Here is a 22,039-nt window from a genome sequence, read left to right on the forward strand (position 1 = left end):
TTTCCATCCCTTTTTGGAAAACGGGGTGGGTTTTTTTCCGGGGGGAAGATTAATAACGGGGGGGCCCCCCCCCCCCCCCCCCCGCGCCAATACATGCGTCAGGCGGCATTTCATCAACTCAAACTAGGGACTCGCCTATGTGAAAAATGAAGTAGCAGCAGCCTTGTTTAAATTTGAAATTCATTTGGGGTTTCACCATATGTATAAGTCCTTCTAACATAAACATTAGAAAGTACAAAGTTGAATCTTTTCTGTCGCTTTTATCTCAATTCAGGAATACCGATTCTATAACGCTGACAAACATGTCGGTATCACAATTTGGTTGGTCAATAGTTCTGAAAAAACAAACTTTTAAAAACCATCTTGTCTTTGTCTTGTCCTTTCTTTCGACTGGCAGGAACCTGTTCTCTAAATACCTAACGAAATCCAAAGACTTTAGTTGCAATACGTATGGAACTAAAGATTGACTGCAATTCAAAAACCAACCGCCAGGAGCACTCGTAGGCCGTCTGTTGCCTGTAGACCTTCAGCCTTCAGAAGTATTTGACCAGTCTTGTGCGAAAAGCCAGAGAATGCTGAATGACCCTGACCTCTCGACGGCAGCCACCTGAGTGGAAGTTGTAGGTAAGCAATCTGGTAAGTGCAATGTCTACATTCGCCGCTTGGAGCGCTGATGGTTAGGAGATGGAGTGACTACATCGGTAGGGAACCTCAATCACCTTGATGAGAAATGACTAGATGAGAAATGAAACTGTTTCTGTAAAATACCTCAGACACTATTGTTAACCGTTACATCTAATGTATTCTTTTCTCTTTTTAAAACACGCGGAAATATATTTACATATTGCGTTTATCACATGATCATTCCTGCATGAAATCAAGTATTTGAATGTTGCATGCTTTATCATTTAGAGGAGTACAATTATGCCTGCCGGAATCTAAAGTCCCGGTCACAAAGCGCGTACGATTCCTTACGATGGACTATTCCGCACATCGTACGATGAGCGCAGTACATCGCAAGAAGATCGTAAGCATCGCAACGCATCGGATGGTGTTCAAAATTTTTCCAGCGTCGCAAGATTTTTTACTTGTGTCTCTTCTGTATAGCCGTCTGACCGCTTTTGTGCTTCTTTAACCAACAAAATGTGGACATAGCTGTTAAATACCTTCCTATAATATCTTTAACTGTAAAAAATAAATAAAAAAAGACCATGACAACAAGAGTATTACAAGCAAAAGTTCAAATCAAGCGTGAGTACTGGTATGGTTATCTCGGCCTGCTACGTGTCAGGCTCTTTCGAAGATCGTATCATGATATGCTATCAACAAAAAGATGCCATCATACAAAAATCATATGATAAGCATTATATCATATGTATTTCCGACTCATAGAGCCTGCCTTTATGTTCGAGTTGTCCCCATGGTTATTACGATTATGGAAAACTGACCCGACCGACGAGAGCTGAGATTTGATCTAATTATAAACTCACGTGTATGAAGCGATCAAACAATTGTCTGCATCACCTGTGCGGGGCGCGCTGTTCTCTGGTTGCGACTGTGGCAGTTGCGACTGATATATTTCCCCTTTTCGTCAATATCGACAATATCAGGGAAAACTGAAACCATCACATCATGCTAAAAAATCATAAATCTATAACCCCATCAGTAGATAAAAATTGCCGTAATGAAGTCTGCTATGGGGGCAAATAAAATCTTACGGCGATAGCGAAATTTTGAACATGTTCAAAATCCATTTCAGCTCTATTTTTCGCCATACGACGCTCCCCGATTTACTATGATTCACTGCGATTGACGCAGGCACGCTCTTATGACCTCATCGTACGATGCACTACGCGCTTTGTGACCACGGCTTTATATGCTTAAACCATTGCTTCCGATTCTCCCCCGACTTACGACGCACTGCGCTTATCCTGCGCATCGGAAGGAATCGCAAGGAATCGTACGCGCTTTGTGACCGGGGCTTAAAATTCATACGTAAGGGATGGTCACTAATGCGAAATTTGCAAATGGCTCTTCGATGTTCAAAGTTTGAAGTGTTCAGGGGACTTGTCGTTCATTTTGCTACTACACCAGACTTAAGATCCATACAGTAAAATCGAAATATGGTGCACGGTGTAATGGTATCAATCAAGGGCAGAACCGTAAAAAGAGGAGTTCTAAATGGAATCTTCCTTATGCCAGTTATGGTCGTTCAACTGTTGCAGCGCAGTCGCTGCATCCAATAGAAAGACAGTGTAATCTAGCATTTTGGCACGTCATCAATGGTGTCTATTTCATTAACATAATTATACAGTATCTTATTTTTGCACGCTTTTACTAGTATATTGTGAACATATAGTTATTTTTGCCAACAAACAAACAACCACTAATTGGATCAAAGACTCAAAATTTCCGGCCACACTTAAGGAATTATGAGGATCAGGTTTAACTGTATTATTGTAGAAAGTTGATGTATATAATTATGTGTATGCATTCTACGTTAAATACGTTAAATAGAAAAACCGGGATGGATTGCTAAAAAAATTAAAGACACCTGAGTACACTAATGTCAGTTTTGATGATGATTTCAGTAAGGAAATCTCAATAAGGTATCTGATAAATTAGCTTTTTTAGCAGATGATCAATACATTGAATACATGTTAATACAAAACACAATAAAAGTAATATTTGGATTTGATAGAGCAGCAGGAACGTAAGACAGGTAAAGCTAGTATGTAATGGAATAATGAATTGACAGAAGCACTCGTCTGACATTGTTTTGCTGTTTGGCAACTCTTCTGCCTACCTTTATTTCATATAAAAATGTTAACAGTTAGAAATAAATAGACACTTGAAGAATTGGCATTCTACAAGCTTTCAGGAACAGCTGACCCAATCGTGTTATAAAAAACTAGTTTTAATTAGTAAGCTTGGCGGGACGCTTTTCCAAACATAGATGCTGTAATAATGCAAGACAGATTACAATTCCGAAGTGGTTTTGTTTAGCTTGAAAAGATTATTGTATATTTGAGACCTTCTTTAGCTAAGTGACTGACAGACTGCGGTGTATGGTGTCTTTGATTCTTTCTGCCAGTAATCACATTTCACTACACAATATGATATGCAGACTGAAAATTCATGTTACATCAAAGAAAATAACTTTTTCACGATTTAGAGGCAAAAGCAGTCTTGGTATACAATGTAACTATATTGGTAGGCAAATCGGTACATCTCTCATCTGTGCAAAGGGATACAGTTAATTGCACAACGGATTAACGCACACTTCTGTTAACTGCAAGGAATCTCAAAATCCAAAACCGGTGCGGTCCAGCTAGATAACTTCGCATTATCGCACCAGCAGGATAATTGTACCAAATTCACTGGCAAATAGGCCGTGCAATTAAGCGGATTCTATTGTACAGAAATTGAATGTTCTAGTTTGGCCTTTATTTTCTTCGTTCTTAGCCTGCATTTTCGCGGCGCGGAGTCCCGCAGTGGCTCCGTTCTGTGTTCACTCTGGGGGCTGTAATGGAAGACCCCAGTCCCGCAGTGGCTCCGTTCTGTGTTCACTCTGGGGGCTGTAATGGAAGACCCCAGTCCCGCAGTGGCTCCGTTCTGTGTTCACTCTGGGGGCTGTAATGGAAGACCCCAGTCCCGCAGTGGCTCCGTTCTGTGTTCACTCTGGGGCTGTGATGGAAGACCCCAGCCCCGCAGTGGCTCCATTCTGTGTTCACTCTGGGCGCTGTAATGGAAGACCCCAGCCCCGCAGTGGCTCCGTTCTGTGTTCACTCTGGGGGCTGTAATGGAAGACCCCAGTCCCGCAGTGGCTCAGTTCTGTGTTCACTCTGGGGGCTGTAATGGAAGACCCCAGTCCCGCAGTGGCTCCATTCTGTGTTCACTCTGGGCGCTGTAATGGAAGACCCCAGCCCCGCAGTGGCTCCGTTCTGTGTTCACTCTGGGGGCTGTAATGGAAGAGAGTGTCAAAGTCATTAGAAAGGGCACACAAACAAAGGAGAGTTCTAATAAAACGTGGACATCGTCCAACACTGATGACCAGTCAATATCACATGATCTTCTGTGAATTTCAAAAGAGGAGATCACCGGAAAAAATCTCACTTCACGACGCTACTTAAGGGTTGAGATAGTCACTGGCTGAACGAATAGATAACATCCATTACCATATTACCGCCACTTATCATAATGCCGCCAAATAGATAAAATATGAATTTAAGGAGATCTACTTAAGCAGCAACAGTAATTTCCGAAGTATGCAAACTTCAGACAAAAAAATGTGTAGATAATGATGCATTTGAAGACAACAAGGTCAAAAGTTTTCAGTGCTATTTCGGGGCAGTTGAGCTTTTCGTAAAAAGAGGATACTGTCACGTTTTGTGCCGGTGTGACAGCGATCTCGCCCCCCCGTGATCTCGCGGGGCGAAATCACTAGCGATCTCGCCCTCCCCGGCTGGTGATCTCGCCCCCTACCTCGCCCCCCTTTAGCGATTTCGCCCCCCCCCAAAAAAAACGGGTTTACATGACATTTTAGAAGTTGATTGGTATAAATCACAAAATGCAGTTTCAGAATGATATAAGTACACGAGTTTGATACATAACTCCATTCATAGTATCAATATTAACGTAATTACATGGTAATAAGATAGTTGAACTTGTTTCAAACAAGGAGGGTTGGGTCCCTTGTATTCCCATTATTGCATATACCTGAGTCTTGACATAAGATGTATTTCATTGTATTCACCTGTCCTCAAGCAACCTATATATCTCCAATATGAAGTCTCTACCATGAAGTGACCACAAAAAAAACTATGTAATGTCTTTATGAATTATGCAAATATTAGGTATTAATTAGAAAAACGCACATTTTGGTATATGCACCTGGCCAAGGGATATCTTCACCTCCAACATGACTGTTTTTTCTAGTATTTAGGAACTGATGCATTTACCCGTGTTTCTTAAGACTGGTACTTTACCAGTGTTTGTGTAGCATTTAGCAACAGCTATATCAACTTGCGCGTAGATAGTGTTTATAATGAGAAACTATTATTCACGTGTGTTTTTGTTAGTGCTTTGGAAATGTTTCCAGCACAAGAAAGAAAACACTGTGACAAATTGAAAACATATAGCTGACGTATTCCGTACGATAGACGGTGTTGATTTATACATTCGCAGTATCACTGTTTTTATGCCACCTCAGCTGCAAAAAATTGTCTTTTTCATTTCAATGTGATGTTTGCACCGAACAATATAGTATCGACTTTCGAGGTATGACATCTTACGGTACGGTAATAAGGTGCCATATAGGTACCAGGTAACACACCATATACGTTACTCCCCAGGTGCAGTATAGTACCAGGTAGCGCACCTGTAATATGTAGTAACCAGCTGCTCTTGGGGGGGGGGGGGGCGAAAACGCTAAAGGGGGGCGAAAACGCTAGTGATCTCGCCCCCCGGGGGGGCGAGATCGCTGGGGGGGCGAGATCGCTGTCACACCGGATTTGTAGATGATAACCACACGCGCATAGGACAATAAACACAAAGAATATTCACTGAATAAGTGGCAAAGGTAAGCTGTAACAGCGATTTGAAACTGGGGAAAATTGTGCGTTGATCATTTGTGACATTAGTATAGCTTGGGAAATCGCTGCAAATGTGGCAGTATTATGATTAGGGCTGTTAGGTGCCTGGGAGATTTTTCTGATCATTTTGTCGTTCTGACCCTTTCATGCGTGTCTCTAGCTAGAGAAGTAGCGTAGTCATTAAAGAAGAAACTGTTCTGGAAGCATTGTAGCGTTACAGCCAAGCACAAAAAATGGCATTGCATTTGACATTGGCATGTACCCAACGCAAATAATGATATTATTATAATAAATAAAGCATATTTCAGTTCATATCCATCCACATACAGGAATCGGCTAGTCAATATCAAAATGTACTTGAGCGGACGAGCCCAGTGTTACGTTTACCCGTAACTATCTATATCAACTCGATCGCTATTAAAGTAGCTTCTGTGTAAGATAGACTCGATAAACAATGTGAACAGAGCAGAGCTTCCCCATGCAGGCATACGCCAAAAAAATGTCAGCTACTTGTAGCTCTGTGGACTATGGATAGTAGTAGTAGTAGTAGTAGTAGTAGACTGGTTTATTAAGCAATAAGCATAATAGTCCTCCTGGCAGCCTAAGAGGCTGAATTGCGAGGACATTACAATCATGTTCTATTCAAAATACATCAATTAGAAATCTTTATGAACGACGTTAAAACAATGGGTCAATAGTTACTAGTTAAAATGCAATATCGAAGTAATATTAATTTGTTATGTTCAAAGAATTCCACTATTTACAGTCTTAGACTTTTCATAGACTTTTAAAACTTCGACAAGACAACGTGTGACTGAGGAGTAAAGTTCAGTTAGAGTCCGTTAAGCGTTTCCACAATGGCTGGGATGGCGCTTGACCTGTAGCGCTTTGACCCAGAAGGCTGCTGGTACTGTCCAGAGTTGCGTAGGTTTCTACCGTGCTGTTGGACACGGGTGGGGGGCAGCCAAGAACAGAACCGTGGGGATTTCTCAACTTTGATATCGCAAAGTAAACACACAGGCTCCGACGGCGGTCTGATAAGCGTTGGAGATTGAGCTGTTCTAACGTTTCTGAGTAGGAGTTGTACCGGCGTAGAATGATCATTTTGCAGGCGCGTTTCTGCACTCGCTCTAGGGCTGCGGACTGTTTGCTTGTGAGTGCGGCACTCCAACAGGGAGCACCATATTCCAGAATGGGACGAATGTACCCGCAGTATATGATGGTGAGATCAGATGCTGGTACTCCGGATCGGCGCAGTCTGCTGACGAGGAAGAGACGCTTACTGGCTTTAGACACCATCACGTCTACTTGGTCATCCCAACGTAGGTCCGATCTAATGTGTAGTCCTAACAGCCTGGCCTGTGTGACAATGGTAAAGTTTTGTCCACCAAGGGTAAGTGCTGGTACCTGCGGCGGTTGACGCATGAAGCAGAAATGCATCGCCATGCACTTTTTGGGATTGAGGCTCATAGAATTGCTCGCGGACCAGCTCTCAAGGTTGTCGAGGTCAGTCTGGAGGGTTGTTGCTACCGTAACTGGTCTTATTTCACCGAGGTTGTAGTCGTAGACATATTTCCAGTGAGAGTTTGAGGTTACGGGTTTGATGTCATTTATCATTGCTAGGAAAACTAGCGGACCTAGCAGGGTTCCCTGGGCTACTCCACGGAGCATCTTTTCGATGCATACATATGGTTTACGTGACTTTTTATAAGATATCTTGATCTCTATGGAGGTGTTCTTGTGAATGACAAAATAAATTTGAACCCTAGTAGCCGGAGTACCGCAAGCTTTTAATCGTACTTAGTGCCTGAGCGAGCATTTGCACCTCCTGTGTTGTAGCTCAACACTCAACTAAAGAATACAGAATATGATTCTTGTCTTTTTATGGTAACATTTGTAAATGAATATCCTGTCGTTGTCAAATTTTATTTGTATTGTCTCTGATTTTCGCCAGAGCTAGCCCTGACCGTCAGCTACAAAAATGAACAGCTTCTAATAGTCTCTACAAAATATACAGAGTTTAGACACAAACTATTGGATAAGATTATTAATCTGTGGATTTTTGGCCATAACCAGCACAGCTGTTGTAAAATGATGTCCATGTGCATGTAACCTAACTACCATAACGCCTCAAAACCTGCCATGTATGTTTAACAATAATTTCAACTTCTGTTTTAATTGTTTTAATGCTAGCATATATCTTGCAGTTGAAAAGGTGGTAAGAATTCTCGGAAGTAAGAATTCTGTTTTATATGAAGCTCAAAATGTATGTAGAGGCAAACAGTGATTTAATGTTATACTCTGTGTAAAATAGGGTATAGTATATTCATTAACCTGATATATACTTTGATGTATGAAAGAAATTCTATGAGTAGAATGACTTGTATGAATTGTGAAAGGCTAAAGGCAAGTGAATGACAACTTTCTACCGAAGTGACCACCACAACAAAAATTCAAAATGTGAATGATGCGTCTAAAACAATACATTGTCAAAAAGTTTACTTTACGCTTAAAATGACCTTATTTATGAAGGCCCGTATCTAAAATGCAACTTTTACTTCTTTAACAAGGTTGAAGCTTAGTTCCTATGGGTGCCAAACTAACCGGGCCGCCAGCCGGTGTCTCCGGTGGCCCAAGGCAGTCTGCCCGCCGATCTCAAATAAGCGCTCCGGAGAGTTAAGCCCGAACCAGGGCCATGGGCCTCGGGCTAAACCCCTACAGAGCGCTACATTTGATCGGCGGTCAGACTGCGTAGAGCCACCGAAGGCCCGTTGCCCCGTAGTAAGCTCTATCCTCGTAAACAAACGAGTACACAGGGTCAACAGGACTTCGAAGGCTCTGTGCAGTCTGACCGCCGATCGAATGTAGCGCTAACCGGGAGTATTCTTGTGGCTCGGCCTACCGTAGTTAGTGTAGGCTGTCTACGGGCCTAATGCAGTTCTCTCCCGCCGGGGTAACCGTTCACACCTGGTAGGATTTTCACGCTGTCGGACTTTTGCCCAATGGGATAACTATCCGGCAATTAGCTTGCATTGGGCAAAGTCTAACCGCGTGAAAATCCTACCGGGTATAAACGATTACCCCGGCGGCTCAGAACTGCACAGTTCTGGGCCCCGAAGAGAGCCTGCACTTACTACGGTGGGCCGTGCTACAAGGAGACTGGATGTCAGGATTAAAGTAGCGTTCCGTGGTTTACCGAGGTTTTACCGAGGTTTTATTTGAAGCAATGTATATATATATATATATATGTATATATATACATTTTATATAGTATACTGGAACTTGCCGTTACAAGTATAATAGCATTCTAATGTCCTCTTTTTAATGGGGGGGGGGGGCAGCTCTGACTGACATGAAATAGATTTCTAGCGAGGGCAACGCCCATGAAGTAAGTTCTTTTAGATGCAGAGTAACTAATTAACACTAACTTGGTGGACTCGAGGGGCGGGGAAGAATATTTCACACCTATAGTCCGGCAATTACTGGCTGTTAGATAACGGCAATACATTAAAAAGGAAATCCTTGTGGGGCTTCCTTTAGTTTGCAGCATGTATTTTTATGAGCCGGTCCCTCCAAATGCTGGTTACTAGTATATTATATAGAATAGAAGGTCGGACTGAGGAATCACAGACAACACGACTTAAGTACACAACGCAAATTCTTGACAACTTACTACAATCGTTGTACACGTCTTTTTAGTCTTTTTACCTTACAAGGTACGTAAGTTGTATGCTGTAGAGCTACATACTGTTTTTATTTTTGTGAATGCAATTTTATGAATACAAAGAGCTAGCACTGAAAGATATTGTGAAACGTACATAAGTCACATTTTTTTTTCGGGGGGGGGGGGCACCAACATTAATTTTTGTCATTCAACAAGGCGCACTTTACTAAAACATGAAATTCCAAGTTTGTATTTTGAAATTATTTGTTGCTTACTTAGTTACAAATTGTTATGTTGAAGGAAATCCATAAGTACATGTACAGCTTATGGCATTTGTCCACCTAATTATCGATAACCTATAGTGAACCTGTTTTCAAGGACATTTCATAAGGCTGTCACTTTCTCACGGTTCTCAGCTCCTTACGTAACAATGAAGGCCATTTTCCCACCATTTAAGACTGGCCTCTCGGGGTTCACATTAGACAATTATATCTACTTGTCTTTGTTAGTGTAGCAGCTTTCTCGAAGTGTTTTTCGCCTCAAAAGTGGAATTTATTTTCTTTTTAAATCAGGCGATCATTTTCGAGCGCGTCGATGTCATCTGCATGAAAAAATTACTCGCTTTGGCCGCTTCTTATCTTCTCTTAGCACTCTTCGTCTTGCCATTACCTTATGTAACTGTTGTCTTTGTTAGTGTAGCTACATGACAGGTATGTTGAACTTTAATTGTGTGGAAGTGACTGGTGGCACAACGTTTTGGTTTGATTTGTCAACTGTATAATCTTTAATTGAGTCTCTCCTTTACAAGCGCACGTAGGATTGAGTCTGTCCTTGTCAACCACACGAAGTTAGCAAAGGTCCAAATGGGAGGGCCTTATTTTGCATCAGAGGTCAAGAATTGCCCTGCTGATGAAACTCAATAAAGAGTCTTCCATAATGTTTCTTTTGATTATTTTGTTCATTGAAAAGTCAACAATGGCTCATTAACAATGCAATCATTTCAGTTTATATAGTTTGGGTAAATAATGTATCGGAGTGATAAATTGCTGTTTGAGATGGCATCATTGTTACGTGACGATGTGGTTATGTAACGTTATGTTATGTAACGATGTGGTTATGTAACGAATCCATAATGTGGTTCCCACGCTACTTTAACACTTAAATACCACCTATTATAGACTTCTAGAAACCTCCGGTGATTATCTTTATTAAGTTGGTAAATGAGGCGCATATAGAAAAGGTCAACAAACAACTCCTACAGAAGACACGAGGTGACTGAACTTATACTTACAAATAACTCACAGAGGTAGCTAATACTTACTAGAGTGCGCAAATTGCTTTTATTCTAAAAAAATTAAGTAATTTTGTAGACTTCAGCCTGGCCAAATAGAAATAGGCGATTTTGACCAAGCTAGGAATAAAAGCCTAGTAGAAGTTAATAGGCCCAGGAGTGAACTGACCGGCCAGGGGTGAGAAAATATGTCTTCTGTCCGGCCGACTCCCCTAGCATAATATTGTCTCTATTTGTCCAATTTCTACTTTGAAAGGCTGGTAAAGGCTAGTGATTGAGTACAATAAACTAACAATAGATAAAACCATTCACTTCTTCTTTCATGAGATACTAGTAGCTATAGCCTGTCTTGATTCATTCCTACATCACAATTAGTTGACCTTGAATGTACGTCAACTAGGAGGCTGCGATTGGTTGTTTCTGAATAAGAAATTTTAAAACTTATTTTGAAATTGACCAATCATATGCAAAGCTATCTATGCCTGCATCTGTGATTGGTCATGTCATATTTACCTCTAAGACTGATGTACATAGTTTTTTACCCCACCCTGGTTATATGTTTGCCGCACACACGGCAACTGTTTCACTGCGGCTGCGACATTCAACGCTGTGACACGAGCAGTGCTGGAAGACAAGTTGGATACAACAGGTAAGCACTAAATGTTGCAACAAAAAGTCTTCTCTTTTTAACTGACTTTCTGCTTGGTATCCTACATAGTTTTATCAAAATATTCTGCGCTGTCCCGTTCATTTATGGACTTATAACAACTTTTTTAGTAATCTCTCCTTACTTTTCTGTATCCCGATGTGTTTTATTAGCAAATTTAGTTTATTTATTCATCTATTCAACTGGTAGAACCATGAGAACTGTTTTAAATAGACTTGGTCATTGGGAATACACAAAAATTCGTGATTACGTGACATGTATCTCATGTCATTTTGCGGTCAAGTTTGTATGCCCTCGCTTGATAAAGTGATCTTTGATTTTTTCCATCGATCCTAGCCGGTTATTTGGTTCGCTTGGTATTAGAAATGAAATTTATCATAAATGTTTGCCAAACTAATATCTAGTTTAGCTACATGTTTACGAGCATACAAAGTGTTGGTAGAAGTGTCGTATAGTCGACTTCTAAACCCCACAAACATATTTTTTATCTTGATAGTTTAGAGTTTATTCTCTGTTTTAATTTTGTATTGTTACGTTGAGTAGAGAATATCTCATGTGGATCCCGCATTTTCGGAGGTTGCAGTACGTACATTTAGGTCATACCTGTGACGCGAAAACGTTCGATACGGGTGTTCCGGACCGGACTTTTCTTTATCCTCTTAACTTGCATTGAATACCTTTTCGACGAAAATATCTGCAATTTGTCGGCTTTGATATTAATTCCTATCGATTTTTTTTACCAATGTTTCTATTACATTTCTATCACACCGTATAGCCCCAAATCTTGCATATATTGTTTTGACGTTTTCTAGATTTCCAGGATAGAGCAAGAACGGAAGGGAAAACTTTTATGTTTTGTCGATGCAAAACTTTAGATATATATAGGTGGGTTGCAGATTGCCCGCAATCTCTCCAGGCAATGTTAAAATTCAAGAAGAAAACGCTCCCGGTTTGACTTTTTGTAAGTATTTAGGCTCTGCTTAGGTAAGTTCTATATAAGTCTCGAACGGAGCTCTCTAGTCAGGAATTTTGTCTGATTTTTTAAGTAATTTCACCTGTCCAATGATTAAATACATGTCTTTCCTCACTTCACTCAGGTTAAAATCCTCACTTCACTCAGGTTAAAATGAGTAGCTAGCTTCAGTTAGGGTCGTTCCTTGAATATAACGATGGTCCTCTGAATTGGGGTATGCCCTGGTGTGCGATGTTGCGAGTCGTTCTGTCTGCCAGAGGTCTGGCGAGTCTTCGTCTGGTATCAGCTAAACATGTCAGTAATTGTTCTCGGCAGAAAGAACAGCATAATACAAATCTATGTTGTAAATATCTTTCTTCGTATAGCGAACCGCACGCATGCAGTTTGAGAACAGTTCCAGGGCTTTAGCAGACCCCCCAGTCATAATGGCAGGTTATGTATCTATATTTGTCCAATTTGTACTATTTTTCCCGCGACCTATGGAGCCTGGTAGAGACTAAGAGCTTCATACGCACCTCAAACGGACTTGAACATATACGCATGTGTGACCCCACCTTAAGACCCTCTGACTACCAATCAAAAAGCCAGCGGCTAGGAACGGCTCCTGGTCGTCCGACCAGTTTTGCTCACAGCTAGCCTTTTAATCCCTGTCTTAGTACTTTGGTCTTGTTAACTTTGTGTTGTCAATCTGATCTATGTGTATATTTAGCTATTTGAATCAAATCAATTAATGCATATATATGCGTTAACAACGTTAACTAGCTTTAAGATCCTGCCTTTGCGTTTACATTTTAATGTGTAAATATTCATTTTAATGCAATCACTTACACTATCCAAGTGCCAAGGACAATTGCATGTATATCTATTTGTGGTCTAGATAATATTTTTGCGTCCGCGCATTGTATTGACCTCATGCATTTATCATACTGCTGTTCTTGCTCGCTAAGCCCTGTCACACGACCCTCGGTGGCGGGTCAAGGCTACTTGTTGTCCGACAAGTTTTGTTCAAGGCTAGCATCAGGGGTGTTTGAGCTATTGCATTTACACTCAATCGTTAGAGTAAGTTTGAATTCGTCGGAAGATTTGTTTACCTTAAATGTTTTGCCAGGTTGATGGGAATTGGAAAACAAATGTGACAATGACAATTGGGTGTGCGTAGATGAATAGTAACGGTTTGGAAAAATGAGGCTATATAAGGACCCTATAGGCGGCATTGTCTACATGAAATCACACGGCTCAATGCTTCCTACAGTAGACATTCCAAGGTAACTTGTAAATATATTAACAGTGGACACCCTGGATCGTCGAATAAAAACAGAACTGCCTAGTGTTTTCTTGATGTGCCCATGTGCACAAACAACAAATAACATAGACATTGATTTGATCAACAACGTTTGATAGAAATCCTGCTTGAAGTTGTTAGTTGTTTGGAGTTTTTGTACATAAACTACAGCACACACGAGATATTGTAGTATTTTCTTTTGAATATGAAAATAAGGTCTTTGTCAGCAATTTTTATTTCTATCGTCATTCCTATTTTTTTCAGTTAGATAATATATCTATTTTTACTTCAAATTTGTCCACAAGCACTGGATAGCGGAGTTTGCGTTACACAGACCAGAAATTTGTGAACTCCCCTCATTCATTATGAAAATAAACTATTGGCTTGCATAATAGATATCAAATCACGTCAATGATTCCCTGTACTATACACATATCAGACGTTGAAGGGATCTGCCAACAAGTATCGCAGTTAATTTTGCCGAGAATGTGAACCAAAATCGGCCCCTCCAGTAAAAAAACAGTCGGCAGAAGGCACCCAACCAAACTACTTACAGTCTAACGCAAGAGCTATCTACCTCTTAGAAATCACAAATTTTACATTTTTCAGCTATTTAAATTTTATTCTACTTTCTGGTACAATCCTATTTATGCAGTTATGATACCCTTTTGTCTTTTTTTGCATGGATTCATTCCAAAGTGTTTTCTATGCCCAGTAGACTTACCATTCGACAGTTTGTGGGTTTGATGTTCCCCTTTATTTTTTGTTTACGTATCACACATAGAATCATTCAAAGAGCTCTATTTTTGTCTGTGCCGTTGCGCTGTAAGATTCAGGTAAACTTAGTAATGACCGGATGAATTAATTTTTTTCTGTGGAAAGTTGGTAAACGGAAATACTGGAAATTTTGAAATCAGATAAACTTGTATCGCCATGTCTTTGGCAGTCCTAAGTTGTTCTTTATTTATAATTTTTATGCCAAATAGTTTATTAGTAAGTATTTTGTCAGGTTAAGTAAAAACCATGACAATGCAAACGTTAGAAGGAGTTGGAGTATCATATGGTTGACTACATGGATCGTGTTGGGAGTTCTTGGATCACCTGACTGTCAGAATTCGGGAGACGAGGGGGGGGGGTCTACCGCGAGTAGTGCAGGATCCGTCGTAGACTATTTTCAAACCAGCTGGAGGAAACGCACATACAAGTCTACAAGTTTTGTATTCGATCGTACCAAGACATAGAGCAATATATATTGTATATTGAAGAAAAAAAGACATTTCAAACCGAATATGGGTCTGGTCGCTTTTGTAAAATCCGGATTACAAAACATTGTGATGCAATTGCAACACTTTTTAGAAATAGCCACTACAGCACGCTAAAAATACTTTTCTGTCTTTTTTCTTAGCCCGTGATCATCGTTCAATCCCTCAAAGTGGCCCAGAAGTGACTTAGATAATAACCGCTTATCAGTCCTATGCTGAAATTATTGCCCAGCACAATTTTGCATCTTAACTATTCATCTTGTAGAGGCTATTAGCTGCTTGTTTGGAGTTCCTTTAAGTAACATTACTGCAATAGCCTTCTTATATCAGTTTGGTTCAGTCATTAGAGTAAAATCCAGTCTCTTTTGTTGGTAAGCCAGCCATTATGACCTTATCACCCCGACTCTTGGTCGTCTGACAAGTTTTGTACACAGCTAGCATTGTAATCTCTCTTTGTGTTGTTGATACTTTGGTTACGCGTACGTTTGCTAAGGTGACAACCGTACGTGCAGTTCGTGCAATTTGACGACATTCTCCATGCTTGCCCAGCTGAATCATATGTGTGTCGACCTTTAGCAGCTGGGAACGGCTCCTGGTCGCCCGACCGGTTTAATTTGTTGCCCCCCCCCCCTCCACTCTGTTTTTGCGTTCACACCCGATTGTTGACATATCCATTATATTGGAGCTCACTGGATTAGCTTTTTTCTATGACTATATATTTATAGAATTTAGAGAACACAAGTAACAGTGATATCTACGTCTTTATAAGAGTGCAGCTACGTTTTATAAAACACTTAAGGATATAAGGGAATTGACGTAATGACAAGTTTTCGTGCTCGCCTAGCCGAATACTGTACATGCATTTAAGTTAGCGGGCAGTTAGTTTTGAAAAATGATTTTTCGCGGAATCGTCGAATAAATACTGCCTGGCGGTTTTTATAACATTTTCTTGATTGGTCCCGACGCACTAACAACAAATACCATACTTATAGCTGTAACATTAATGGACGGAGTGCTAAATCAGAAGTTACCAACGAATAATCACCTCTAATGTGGCACCAAGCGTAAGACCCGCTCTGTCCGTTGCGTTGATTATTAGTCCAGTGCTGTACTTTAGCCATAGTGGAATCGTACTTCGTTGAACATCCATGTTCTTGAGTTTGTTAGCTCGTTGGAGTTCTTGTAAGTTAGCCAAAACAACCATTTTCATGTATAGGGTTTTCTTTAGCTACTTGAAGTAAATTCAGTCCCTGTTGTGAGCAACCATTCGGTGTGACCTTTTGACAACCAATTAATGTGGGTAGAAGCTGGAAACGACTCTTAGTCGTCCGACCACTTTTGTCTTGATATTATTGTCTAGTGTCGGGAGAACGAAGATCAGATGCCCCACCTAGCCATTTTCTAAGGTACTGCAATGAAAAAATGGCGGAAAATACTGATCTCTACCAAGACCAAAAGGGCCATATGACTTGTTGGTTACGGACGATGTAAAACGATAAGTCCCTCCAAAACGTTGATAATAGTTTCTTCAATTTTGATGTTTTAGTTGTTGGGAGATGTAAAACAGGGCTCGTGGGCAAAAAGAAATGATTTTAAGTAGGGCCTTCACACTGAAACCAAATTAGCAGGAATCAAGCAGAACAAGCTGGAATGGAGTATATTTGCAAAATTCATGCCACATTCGGGTGGGCATTCTAAATGGACCTTATATCCCTTTCACACGAGAAGTAATGAGCCCACATGCCGTCAGAATGAAAATTATTTTCTATTCCTGTGAATTTGTAGTATTCTAGAAATTCTTACTGCATACTAGATATTCTTTCGGCTATATTCTGGCAGGATTCGAAGTGGCTTGCCCTTTCGGTGCTTTTGCCTTTGATTCGGTGCGGTGAAAATTGATTGAACTATGGTTTTGTGAGGAACCTTTTTTCTTACCTCGGCCGCGTACAGAAGTTGGCGCCATGCCATGGGAGGCTCAGTATCATAAATGTATTCCCTGGCTGTCGCCCGAGCCTCGCTCAATGTGGCAGGGACAGTTTTCAGGTGCGACGTCCCTCTATCGATCCTAAAATCGATCAAGAAGTACGGCCGATGCTCGTCGACAAGGTGAGGGGGGGGGGTATAAGATAACTGACAGGAACTGAGTGAATAAGGCCCTGAACAGCCACTCTTCATGCGCCAGATGTTTGTGTACTGCAGGGACCAGAGTAGACGGACAACCAGACAAATTTAGCACAAGTAGTCAGCCGGTTGTCCCAAAACCTCAACCTTCAGAAGATCAATAGCCTACCGTAGACCCAATGCCTGGAACAACCTACCGCCAGACACGCGTACGGCTCCAAATCTGACCTGCTTTAAGAGACCCTTGAAGTAAAGTAATGACCAAAACGACACGGACTATATATGAACGCTGAGCTTATAGCCCTACTATATACAGACTTGTACTATGTATGTGTTTATTAAGACTCTGTAACCTGTATCTCTGTTATATTTTATCTGACCCATACCTCCCTCATGGCTTCCATTAAAAGCAGCCTGCTGGCCGATTTGAGATTCTCATGAGAAGATAAAGGTTCAATTTAATCTATACATTCGAGCGAGAAGTCTGACTGGGGGTATAATCATCTTTTAATTATAAACAATGAAAATGACAGATAAATTTTCTCCAAACCCTCAGTCAGGAGATGAATAAATAAAAGATTACATGGAGTTAACTAGGAGTCGTAACTTTAAGATCCTGTAAGAATTAATAACAAAGGCATGTACTATCTATTAACTTAACAAAGTCGTATTACGCTAAACTAGGGCATTTGCCATGCCATGGTGCGAACAGTTCATAGTCTGCCTCTTAGAGTCACTGTGGTGTAGCGCTGGCATGGTACGTGTTAGACTTCCAGTCTCCCTGGAGCTGGATCAGGTTCGCTGGTACTCCACAGTCGCAGGCCCACGTCGCACCGCCGCGACGGAGGCTTTCAATGTAGATGTAGCACGCACAATACCTGAGTGGAACGCCCTGCCTGGCACGGTTATAAGTGCTCCCAACGTTGAGTGCTTCCGTGCCAGGCAGGCGGCCTGCCCGCCCTAACCCGGGAGCCGGTCTATTTGGGGGTTACCACAATGTAGGACCATGTAGATGTAGATGTAGATGTGTCAGCTGTCCTGGGTCTTGTTGTAACCGCATAAGTCTAGTAGGAAGTGCCGCGGCAAAGTCACGAAGGTTTGGTGCGTCATGGGTACATTCCGCGGCCCCGTTTCCTGGGGCAGAACAAAGGCTGGTCCCTCCGGGTCTGCCGCGTGTGTCAGGGAGAACTGGATTGTTTTGCTCCAACGAACGGTGATCACTGCGCCCCACGTGAAGAATCGGAAGTCTTTGCGTCATAGCTGCTTGACAGGGTCGAAGCTGTCCGCTGTTTTCGGTAACTAGAAGGTTCGACTTGCGGAAGAACGAGAAGAACCCTACCAAACACGTGGCCCAGAAGACCACGTGCTTGGGCTGAGTGAGGTCCAGCCGTGTGTTGATGGCGCGTAGAATGTCCGGGGTGATGGGGAGCTTCTGTGTGACGCAATCAGCACGAATAGGCGAATCCCGCGCAATGTGGTTTGTAGAAGCCAGTTGTTGTGCAGTGTTTAAGTGAGTGTTCTCGCTAGAAACACCGCGTACCGGCACAGACTTTTAGTTGTAGCTCGTAATTGGGACAGGTACATACTGATGATACAAACAGAACCGAAGATACGCCCGCCGCTGGGATTTGTACGTCGCTTTTGTTGATTCAGCATAGGTCCTTGCTCGGTAGAAGCGGATGTTGGCGTCTAGGGATGCTTCGCTATCCAAGATGCCTGTTGAGGCAAAATAGGCAAAGTTTTAGTGGGAACATGTGGCAGATCACACTCGACTCGTGTTACATACTTGTTCTGGTTGTGCTATTGCTGCAGTTCACATTTTTTTCGCGTCCGCACGCGTTGAAGGCGGTCCGTGAATGAGACCCAGACTATTCAGCCTGGCTGGAGCTAATTAGCTGACCGTGGCGGGTCCGTGTATGATCGGATCAAACAACCTCCTCGGATCAAAATATGAATAAACAATCCTTTATCATAAGTTCATAACCATAAACAAACTGACGACGAGTCTCGTTTCAGAGTTTCGGTGCAGAGCGAGTAACGGGCGACTCCTAAAATTTGCCGACGATCCCCAAGAAATTGCGCGCTGATCGAGAAAACACGCAGACGTATAACTGCCGAAAATGTCCTTCAGACTTCGCAGACTTGACGTCGATTTTTTTTCAATGTTCTGTAGATGTCCCTAGTTAAACTGAATTAGTATCATGTTATATTCTAAGCTTAGCAATCTATTTTTTTTTATAAAAAGTAAGCCAGGAGTATGAATACAAGTGACAAAGGAGTATAATCATATTACATGTATTATTGTGTAATGCATAATTTGTTGCTAATTGAGGTCCGTTCGGACCCCTTTTAAACCAGACAGAAACTTCCAATTGTAGCTTATACAGCAATAGACAAATCTTCGCAAAATATTATTTTGAGTCTTACGGCATGTATTTAAAATTGTAGAAAGAATTAACCTTCAATGAAAAATTATAATTGGTACATTGGAATATACGCCTGGTATCCAAACTAACTAGGAGCAAAGTTGAATCCAATGTCACAAATTGACCTATTGCCTAACGGATTAACAGTGTTTACATGTTCGCTCTATTTTATAGACCAACAACATGAAGAAGGCAGTGGGGGTAGGAGTACCCTTAGTGCTGGTTCTGACTGTCGCCGTGTACCTCGGTGTGACGTGGTACAAACAGGATGAACCAAAACCCCGTCACCGTTGGATCAAGAAATCCGTAGGTAAGGATCATGTTGCTAAAACTTGCGTGACCAACAGCTTTTATCTAAAGACCATGATGGCAGCGTAGCATTCTCATTTTTAACTAGAAAGGCAACGTTGAAGGCAACGTTTGAAAAAAAATGCAGGATGTTTGCGAAGGAAAAGATCGCAATAAAAGAAACAACTATATATATATATATATATATATATATATATATAGGTCCCCCTATACTATAGTAGTGCTGTGTACCTATATCAACCTGAAATTCATGATCAGGTTCAGGTACGGACTCGAGTCTAGAGATTCAGTTTCAGGTCTGGTAGCCTCCAAATTTGACTAACCCCGAAGGCGACAGACATCGTCGATACAGTATTTGAGCCGGTATGGTCCGAGGCGTTGGCGAGCCTCCCCAGCTCATGTTGTTTTTGTCGAAAAATTCCACGAAGATCAAAAGATAACGTTGTGTGTTACACTACAGGACAAAATGTGAAGCTTGTGCTTAATTCAGACAGTGCACATGGCTGTACGGGTTCGTTTGGGACTTATAATGAGATGCGTCGGCCCAAATCAAAGCAGACAAAATATACAAGATGCAAATACATGTAAGTGAGAAATGCTTCTATTTTATTCGCTGAGCGGCCCAAGCCAGATAATTGCCCGCGAATTTTAACTGAACGAGCTCGGCAGTAAATTTCCTATCCAATCCTCAGAAACGAGATTCAGAAACTGCTGTAGTTTTCAAGTTTCTTGTATATGGGCACCGCCGGCCACTTGTACAGTCGTAGCTAGGGCATTATGCAATCTTCCGGCTAACCTGTGATCGTTAGAGACTCTCACAAAATTTCACGAAAACTTTGTGTCTGCACGAGGAATTGAAACATAATCGACCGCCGGGAGAATTTGTACAGATAGAAACGTTGCAATATGCTTTACCTCTTGTGATTAGAAATACATGCATACCGGTAAAAGAATGTGACAAACTTTCAACAACAAGATGACAAACGGGAATATGACGTCGGTTTTATATAAAACTAGAGTTCCACGAACACATACCTTTGCCAAATAAACCAGGTTTGTTATGTAGAATGATGTCTGTAGACAAATGCGTCACTCATTTCATTTTCTTCATAATTATATGCTTGGAGTTGGTTTATAAAATTTCGGCATTGATAATGCAAATTAGATCCCAAGTTACAATTAATTGATATCAAATTGTATCAAGCATAACTTAAGCTATCAGCATACCAAAAATCATGATGATCCTTTGATCCATTCTTGACTTATTCTCTTTCAAAGTCTTTAAATACACCCCTTACTCTCTTCCCTCTTTCTCAGTTACATATGTGACAACTTTGATGAAAGTACTATAATGGAATGCAGTGGATTTATAAACTTTTCCTCATCAATTATGCAAATTAGCTGTTAATTTGTATAATAAGTATCACATTATATAAGTCTTCACTTAGGCTATCTACATGCCAAAAATCATGACGATCCGTCAACACGTTCACATTTTCTCATTAATCATGCAAATGAGATCATCATTTGCATGATAAATATGTATTGACATTTCTCTCTTTCTCAGCTACATATGTGACAAGTTTTAAAGTCCTATCATGGAACATAGTGAATTTATAAAATATCCTCATTAATTATGCAAATTAGCTGTTGATTTGCATAATTGGTATCTCATTATGTTTGTCTTCACTTACGCTACCTACATACCAAAAAACATGATGATCCGTCAACATCTTCATATTTTCTCATTAATTATGCAAATGAGGCCATCATTTGCATAATTGATATCTATCGACATTTCTCTCCTTCCCAGCTACATATGTGACAAGTCCTATCATGGAATGCAGTGGATTTATAAATTTTCCTCATTGATTATGCAAATTAGCTGTTGATTTGCATAATTAGTATACCATTATGTAAGTCATCACTCATTCTATCTACATACCAAAAATCATGACGATCCGTCAACACGTTGTAGAGTTATTCTCGTCCAAAGTTTGAAAGGAAACCGGCGCCAGCAGTTCCAAAAAAGCCACTAGGGGGCCCAAACTCACAGCACTTACTCTCTGCCTCAAGGGCTATTTACCACTCAAAAATCATGATCACAGCATGTCCAGAACAGGAGTTATCAAAAATTGAGGTTCTGCTGCAGTACCTTAGCAAGCCGCTAGGGGGCCCATTATCGAACTTGACCTTGGTTTTCCCGACCCCTACCCACCTACCAAATATCATCGGGATTCATCCAAGACTTATAAGAGTTATGCTGTTAACACACACACACACACAGACACACACACAGACTCACAAGCCCAAAACATAACCTTAGCCATTCTGGCAAAGGTAACAAAGGATTTGATTTGATTTATTCGGCTGTATAATAATGAGAAATACAGCTAGGGCTATCCAACTAGCCGGAGGCTATTATCAAGGGCTAGCCCTGGTAACAATAC

The 22,039-nt window shown here is 41.1% G+C and overlaps 1 protein-coding gene across 1 annotated transcript in view; it reads left to right on the forward strand.

Annotated features, from left to right (window-relative positions):
- Positions 1 to 11,102: 11,102 nt before the first annotated feature.
- The window catches only part of LOC118404936, a 53,923-nt gene continuing 42,986 nt past the window's right edge, over positions 11,103 to 22,039 (forward strand). Inside the window, exons 1-2 of the mRNA XM_035804320.1 lie at positions 11,103 to 11,198; positions 19,455 to 19,590. Coding sequence (XP_035660213.1) covers positions 19,464 to 19,590 — 127 coding nt within the window. The 5' untranslated portion in view covers positions 11,103 to 11,198; positions 19,455 to 19,463. The remainder of the gene's footprint in view (positions 11,199 to 19,454; positions 19,591 to 22,039) is intronic.

Source organism: Branchiostoma floridae, chromosome 17, assembly GCF_000003815.2.
Source record: "Branchiostoma floridae strain S238N-H82 chromosome 17, Bfl_VNyyK, whole genome shotgun sequence".
Lineage (NCBI taxonomy): Eukaryota > Metazoa > Chordata > Leptocardii > Amphioxiformes > Branchiostomatidae > Branchiostoma > Branchiostoma floridae.